The sequence below is a fragment of the Nicotiana tabacum genome, chromosome 22 (genome assembly GCF_000715075.1).
Source record: "Nicotiana tabacum cultivar K326 chromosome 22, ASM71507v2, whole genome shotgun sequence".
NCBI classification, from domain to species: domain Eukaryota; kingdom Viridiplantae; phylum Streptophyta; class Magnoliopsida; order Solanales; family Solanaceae; genus Nicotiana; species Nicotiana tabacum.
Window position 1 is genome coordinate 25549812 of NC_134101.1, and position 8678 is coordinate 25558489.

At 37.3% G+C, this 8678-nt stretch overlaps 1 protein-coding gene across 1 annotated transcript; it reads right to left on the bottom strand.

Moving 5' to 3' along the window:
* Positions 1-5025: 5025 nt before the first annotated feature.
* On the bottom strand, positions 5026-5994 carry LOC107767261 (mitogen-activated protein kinase kinase kinase 20-like; the record flags this gene model as incomplete). Its single annotated transcript, XM_016586183.2, has 1 exon — positions 5026-5994. A coding segment is annotated over one exon (969 nt), but the record flags the coding sequence as incomplete, so codon positions are not given.
* Between the last annotated feature and the right edge of the window lie 2684 nt (positions 5995-8678).

Sequence of the window (8678 nt, forward strand, 5' to 3'; positions counted from 1 at the left end):
CCCAACTAATCGTCTTCGACCCTTATTTTAGATTGATACTGATTTTGCACATCAGCCCAAGTAATAGCTGGGTATTCGATTAGGTTATGTTTTAGCCGCCGTGAGCCATCGAGCTTCGTTCGTTCAGACCTTGAGTGAAAACTTGAACATCCCAATCGTCTGTGACTGGTGGTAGATCCATTCGTTCTATTTGAAAACGAGATATAAATTCTCTCAGCATCTCATTATCCTTTTGTCTTACCTTGAATAGGTCCGACTTCCGGGTCTCGACTTTTATGGCCCGACATGTGCTTTTACGAAATAATCTGCAAGCATAGCAAAAGAATCAATAGAGTTAGATGGTAAATTATGATACCATATCATTGCCCCCTTCGACAAGGTTTCACCGAATGTTTTCAATAATACAAATTCGATCTCATCATCTTCTAGATCGTTTCCTTTAATGGCATATATGTAAGGGGTGACATGTTTGTTAGGGTCGGTTGTCTTCTTCGATCCTCTTTTCTCCTGATTCTATTCATTTTGTCAGTTCTTCGAACATCTTAACAATTTCGGGATTAGTCCCCGACTCTTGCTCATTTGACCTTACTACAGCTAGCTCCGTTCTGTGGGTGATTTCTCGGGGTGGACTGGGCTCCGGTCTGCTCGGTACCTGTGTTTGACTCTGCAACTGAGTTATCGCTACCTGTTGAGCTTGCAACATTTTGAAAATCATACGCAAGCTGATTCTGTTTTCCTCAACGTTATGGGTGTCTTGAGGTACAGATCGAGTACCACCATGAATGTTATTTTTAGGCTCAGAACGTTGGTTTTCCTCAATAGCCACATACGAATTAACGTCTAATGGTACTTCGACTCGAGCTCCAACGGTGTTGACGAGCGGCTTTTAGCCACCGGGCGCCAAGTTAATGTTCTCATCTTGAAGGCCAGCTTCGTTGTCGATAGGCAAGGCCGTTGATCGGGAGTTCGTTGTTCCTAATCTGAAATCAGAGATGCTTCAAAATAAGCGTGAAACAGCCAGTATTTCAGAGATTCGTTTCAAATAGCCATTGTTATCCTTAGCCCCACGGTGGGCGCCAAACTGTTTACCCGAAAAATGGATAGAGTTAAATTTGTGCATAATTCTAAGGGTATGTGGTATAACTTGACACAAATCGTAAGAATGAATAGAAATATCAAGTGTCAGCTGTAGAGAATGAAAAATAAGCAAAAGTTGGGAAGAAGATGATTTACAGATTAAGCAAGATGAATCAATTTATGAAGCTAAAAATGATAACTCTTCAATATATGAGTGTATGATATCTCAGTTATAATGTATGCAAAAATTTGGTCCTTACAGAAATAATAATCATCCCCTTTATAGTGGAGGGATCCTACTTTAGATATAATTAAAAATACATAGTGGGAGACCCATGATAAATTAGCTTTTCCATAATTCCTGTCAGGATTCTCTCCTCTAGTGGGATTGCAACGGCTCTTGTCTATGAGCTCGATATTGACTCGAGCTTGGTATCGACTCGAGCTCTCGATCTTGACTCGAGCCCTCGATCTTGACTCGAGCTCGATTATGACTCGGATTATTGTATTGATTCGGGGTTAGTGTAGGTCGGTCTCTACCTCATAAGCTCGATAACTTCACTTTGCATCATAGTTCGATTTGGATTCGAGTATCGAGCTCGACATTGATCGATCCCTAGGGCTCGAGGCTTGGTCCAGTGACTCTTGATATTATGAAGACGCTTCTTCGATCCAATGCATTACTATTTCGACCGGTTCATACGAAGGACTAATCGGTTTTTACCGTAGCCATGCAGCAACATGGCTATATAGAGCAACCAGGAGGCCAACATACTTGGAATTTATCCAAGAAGAGTCTACTACTGCAACTATAGCTGAATTTAGCTGGGACCTTAAATATGTTGGAGCTAGGGGTGTCAAATGGGTGGGTTGGATTGATTTTGGGCGGATTAAAATGGGCTGAGTGAATAAATGGGCGAGTCAATAACCTGCCAAAAGTACATGTGCTGAGATGGGCTGGGTCAAGTTGGGCTAAAATTTGGGTCATAGTCCAACCCGCTCAACTCTTACCAAGCTTTATTTAATGTGTATTATTTTCTTATGAATTATTTAATTATCAAATTAGCTTTTTTTCTTTTGTTATGGTCATATAGAGTATATCAAACAATATAAAAAAAATTTAATATATTTAAACAAAGTTACTCATGGATCAATTTGGGCAAAAAATCAACCCAACCTTATATGGTCTGAAATGGGTTGGGTTAAGATGGGTTGAGTTCAATAAATGGGCGGATCAATGACCAACCCAACTTTGGACGGATTGGGTGAGTCAAATGGGTTTGGGCTCAAATTGTCACCCCTAGCTGGAGCTCAAATACTCCTCTCTAAGGTAATAATTAAAATTCTTCCTTTATATAGACGCGAACATGTGGTGCCCATGTAACCACACCAGGGCACAATTGGGGCAAAAAAAAAAGTGCCAATATTCGGTCCATAATATGTCGTTCTATTTTGAAGGTGAAAATAGCACGTGCTAGCCAGTTTTCGAACTGGTAATTGAAAAATAGCCATCATTTGCAAAGTCATTGAAAAATAGTCACTATTTTGCTGCAACACGGAAAGTTCCAGCATAATATACTGGAGATTGGTGCACCTGTGTATGAAAGCATATTATGTTGGACCAGTATATTATGTTGAAACTCCAGTATATTATGATGGAGTTCGAGTATATTAATATACTGGAGTTCCAGCATATGGAACTCCAGTATATTATGCTGGAAGTTCACATGTAAAAAATTTGAACTCCAATACATTATGCTAGAATAATTTTCGGATTTTGAACAGTGTTTTCGTTCAAATTTATCTTTACATGAAAAGTGACTAAATTTTGATTACTTTTGAAACTGTGGCTATTTTTCAATTACCAATTGTAAATCTCTCTATTTTTTAATTTCAGGCATTTTGAAGGGGAGAAAGATTTACAGAATTTCAAGCAACAAGCTGATGGTTATATTTGCTCAATACTTCCACATGGCCCCCATCACCAGGTTTATATGTCTTTAGGTATTTCTTTGTTTTGTACATAGAAAAATTCATGTCTTTCATCTATTGAGCTTGTTTCAATGGTTTAACATGTTCAACTGCCAAATGTCTAATTTATCAGGGGGTCTGCTTCACCTTAGAGATGGAGCTAATACTCAATATGTTACTGCCACAGCTTTTCTGTATAGTGTTTATAGCCAAGCACAAGCAAAAGGTCAGCTGTGGTGACAAGCAGTTCAATTCTGCTGATCTCGTGGCCAAACAACAGGTAATATATATTTGCACTTTTCAGATGCTTCTCACAATTTTAAATTTAGCAATAGGCCAGCCCTGGATAAAAATTTCTAATGCCGTCATACTATTTGTGTGGGTTCAGGACAATACGCAATTTTATACTAGCTGTTAAAAACAAATATGCGCATTAATTAGTACTCTTTTTTTCTCTTATTTTTTTTTCCTTTTTAGGAATGGTTGTAGGGGTCATGTAATGTATGAATATAACTACATGATCATCTTAGCAGAGGCAGAGCTACATGTAAATTCAATCGCCTTCATCGGATAAATATACTGTGCAAACCTTATGCCCATATATGTGGGCACACGTTTAAATTGTCATTGAGAAATGAAAGCACAGAGGTGCCTCTGTCCCGAAAATGTCTCCAGACAAACTGGTGGACTGCTCCATGAGTTTTGTACTTTTGTATACTGGTACAACACAGAAAAACCAAATCCAAATGAGCTAACAAGCGCCATTGTTGGTGGTCCTGATCGATATGATAACTTTGAAGATCGTCGTTCAACTTCAGCCATGACTGAGCAGGACAACATATACAAATTCTTTGGCCGTTGGTGTCCTAGCAAAGCTCGCGAAGCACCATGCCCGGTGTTGATCACCTAACCACATGTTCATTAGCTGGCTACTAGGGATTGGAGCAAATAAGCTCGAGTTTATCTCTCTTTTCTACAGATTTTATGTGTTTAACTTAGAATAGGATTCTTTTGATGGTCTAGAATCTAGGTACTACTGTTGCAATGTTGATTAGTCACATAAAGTCTGCACCCAAGAAGAGTACTTTCTTGTGGCGGTTTGTGTAAATTTGTATGGATACACAGAATAAAGAAAGAGCCTGTACAGATGAAACATTGCCATAATAGCCAGGTAAATATTTCTGTACTCTGATAAGCACAATGAGAAGCTTCAAACCTCACTAGTGTTACACCATGAGTCAGATAACAACACTGACCAAAACCAGTAGTACTTGACAGGTAAAAACATTGTTGCTAAATTGGTTGACGAAAGAGTGAGCGCAAATATGTTGACTAAACGCGCAGCAGATCAGTCATATTAAAGAAACCAAAGATTTGTTACATTGCAGATCAATCATAATAATAAACTCAATTACTGAGCAGCGTTTACGCGCGGTTGCCAGCTTCATCAAATACAGGACCTCTGATGCCAAAAAGAGGCAATATGGCAAAATCCAATGAAGGAATAAAGAACAGGATTGGAAAATTTTCATTAAACTTTATGATTTGTACTAGCATAAATCTGCAACAGAGTTTGCAGTTTGAAATTGGACTAGCACTTAACATTAACGAATGACATAGAATAGAACTATGCAACTATTTTACTGAGGCATGTATTTAAAAACTGGTGCCACACATCAATGGCAAAAATCATACTATATAAAAAGAAGCCTTTTCTTTGTAAGGAGCATTGATCAAATAGCTATAAGCATATGTACAACATTCAATTGTATTTCTTCTTAACTAAAAAAGGGGCTGCACCTAAGATCATCTTGGTCACAGGCTGCCTACGTACCCCTAACAAATCCTAAAGAGGGATCAAGCCCAGACGTAGTTCTTTACATACTATATTACAAATCAATTATCAATCTGAGTATCTACTTTCAGTATTGCCTCTCTAATTTCTTCGGATTCTGCAGGCACATTCTGATTATTGCATCAATGTTCTACGATCAGATCACGGTTATGTGGTTGTGTCTTGAATACTATCTTTTGCTGCGGTCTGCGTAAAATGATCTTGTAACTACCTAGCTTCTTAGTTGTCTTTGTTGCAGGCTGGATATTGTCTGCTACTTTGGATGAATTCAGAAACGAATGATTCAATAGCATCTTGGCTGTCCAACGTGAACTGGGATTCTTGACTAGACACCTCTTCAAAAAATCTTGTGCTTCATTCGACAACTTTGCATTCTGAAACATTGGTTCCTCAAACTCGATTCTGTATAAAATACCCGAATCTTGGCTATCTTCATCTGATTCCCACAGCGGTGTCCCCGTCATCAACTCGTAGACAGTGCAACCGAGAGCCCATATATCAACTTCTGGTCCGTACTCTTCGTCAACCACGGATTCTGGTGCCATATACCTTTCAGTTCCCTTCAGTCCCTGATTTTCTGCCCTGCTCTGTTCCAAAGTCATTGAGAGCCCGAAATCTGCGATCTTGGCAGTTTCATCAGTTCCCACAAGAAGAATATTATCTGGCTTGATGTCACAGTGAATAACTCCTCTGCTGTGTATGTGAATGAGCCCTAAAACGACGTTCCTGGTGTGTTTTCTAACTTCAAACTCTGACAGTCCTTTCCCCGAATTGTAGCTCTGAAGACGATCGGCTAAGCTTCCTCCTGAGGCATATTCGAGCAGTAAGTTGTAAAGGGTGACGCCATCTTCTTGTGTAATATTAACTCTGAAACAGTGAATAATGTAAGGCGAATCTTCAAACATGCGGAGAAATGCCCTTTCTTCTTGCAAGGATCCAGAACGATTGAGTAAGCAAGATTTAACTGCAATGAGAGGTGGAAGACGCTCTAACGCGGCAGGTTGAATATTGGACGTCGAACCTAAAGAAACAACTCCAAACCCACCTCTAACCAGCGTCCTCACTCTCTTCCACAAGGCTTCTGCCATTTGTGAAATATCGGTATGTAATTAGTGAACGTCTGTTGCTGCTGCTTCGTACTCTGTTATATGTTTACTTCTTACTTATGTTATAAGGTGAAGTTGGTGAGTATTAGGACATCCCAATCCATTTTTAATTAGGTTTCTAACTTCCCTATTTTTACTTGCGGCCCTATTCATTCACGTAATTAAATTTCATTCTGTCTCTAGCCACAATTCAAAAATGAAAAAAATTTACTCCATAAGAGAACTAACTTTATACATACGTGTTAAATTCCAATACCGTCCTTTTCATTATTAATGTAAACATATATAGGGTGTGTTTGGGAAAATGTTTTCAAATTTTTCCATGTTTTGTTGGTTTAAATATTTTGAAAAATATTTTTGTCATGAACCCATTTTACTTCAATTGGATGAAAATGTTTTCCCTGTCAAGAGAACGGAAAACACTTTTCAAAACTCTTTCTCCACCTTTCCCACTCTATTCCTCATCCCAACCCACCCAGTGGCGGATCCAGAATTTTGGATTCGTGGGTGCTTAACTATTTTTGACGTACAGTTACTATCAATCACATAGTATAGCATAACTATTTGAATATGACGGTAAAAAAGTTAATAAAAAACTCGTATTAATATTATAAACGCGTGTAACGAAAAATGCTAGGTAAAATACAAAAGGAAAAACTTTATAAAAAAAGGGGAGGTAAATAAAGTAGTAGTATTGGATACAAAATGTAGCTACCGGATACAAATTTATAAAGAAGTCCTAAATGGGGTAAAGGAAGAAAGTAAAATTAAGCCTCCTATGAGTGAGTTTCGAACTTCCAGCCCCTCACACTAATAAAGCAGCCACTATCCTTGCTTGACCAAAGCAATCTTTATGTTATGTGGTTGCTTCCTGATTTAATATATCAAACACCTCAAATTTTCTATATAGCTAATACAGGCCATGCGGATGTGGTAAGGTTAGTGGGTGCTGAAGCACCCCAAATTTAGTATGTAGATTCGCCCATGAACCCAGCCCCACACCCCCCACACCCCACCCAACCCCAACTCCCCGCCCTACCTCACCCCCCGCCCCCACCCTAAATAAAAATATTATTAATAATACTTTCTTTTCATGTTATAGATAGATTATTTTTTTGCATTTCAAAAAATGAGTATTATTTTTACATGATATAAAAAAGTATTTTTTTTATTTCAGCAAAAAAAGTACTTTCTTTTATTTTAATAAAATGAGTACTTTATTTTCATGTTGTAGAAATAGTAATTTCTTTTTCAACCAAAAAAAGAGTATTTTCTTTTTAGTTATGGAGTACAAATTTTAACGTTATTTTTGCGTAAAAAAGTAAGCAACATATTATTTCCTTTGGGTTTATGTTAATTTTTAGAAGAATAATTAAATTCCTTGAAGAAAATAGAGTCGGCGAGCAAGGAAACATGGAGACTTGGAGGAAGGGGGTGAGGAGAGTAGCATACAAAAATATTTTCCTAAAAAAATATTTTTTGCTCTCTAACCAAACATTAGATAATAATTTTCGACAAAAATTTTCCACTCACCAACCAAACAAGGAAAAATAAGTGATAAAACTACACATTTTTCATGAAAATATTTTCTAGGAAAAAGACACACCCATAATGTTATTTACAAATCATCAAGAAGAAAAGTCATGTATGTTAACCCATAATTAGAAGTCATATGTTAATACATTAGTATAATAAGGCATACTTATATGTAGTTTTTAAATATTTAAATTTAAACAAAAAATTTAAAGATTTTATGTCCGAGTTCATTGTCAAAATTACATAAATTGGGACGAAGGAAGTATTGTAACTCTAATGTAAGTTGTCATTCTCTATGTTATCACAAGACATGCGCCTTAAATGTTTCTTGTGTAAACAAGAAAAATGTTGTTAGGATCGGTAAATCGGGTAGTGCAGAATTTAGCAAAATAATGTTATAATGACAATAACAAAGACAATGCAAGTTGATAATAACGGCAATTAAAGAAGATAAAGAAGACACAAATTTAATATGGTTCGGTCAAGGTGCCCTGCGTCCACAAGCGAAGAGAAGCAATTTCACTATACCAACAAGAGTACAAAAAAAGTACAAAATTAGAGTAAATACTCTAATTAGTCCCAAATACCCCAAGAGAATAACCTCACAAGATCACTCCAAAGAAAGGGTTCACACAAGTGCTTCTTCCCAACACTCACTCTCTTACAAAATACTCTATAATGAAATAAAGAAGGAGAAAGAAAGACAAGAGTAAAAAACTCTTGAATTGGTGTGTTTACAAATGAGAAGAAGCTCCTCTATTTATAGTAAGAAATCTTTGGCCTAATAGTGGATCTTATGTCATGGCAAATGTCATGATCCACAAATTTTGTTATAGTGGATATTATGTCATAGCAAATGTCATAAAAATTTGGCCCCCACTTGAGAAGAAGCCAAATTAATGGTCATATTACAAATCTCCACCTTGGCTTAATTTTGGCTTATATATAGTAAATTTGTTCCACCTTCTCCGTAAAAATCCCAATAGGCAAAATCATTCTTCATAAATGCCAATCAAGTTCAGGCAAAGCATGAACTTGGACACTGGAAGAGGTTTTGTGAACATGTCAGCAGGATTGTCTCTAGTATTGATCTTCTGAACAGAGACTTTTCCTTCAGCAATGGTTTCTCGGAT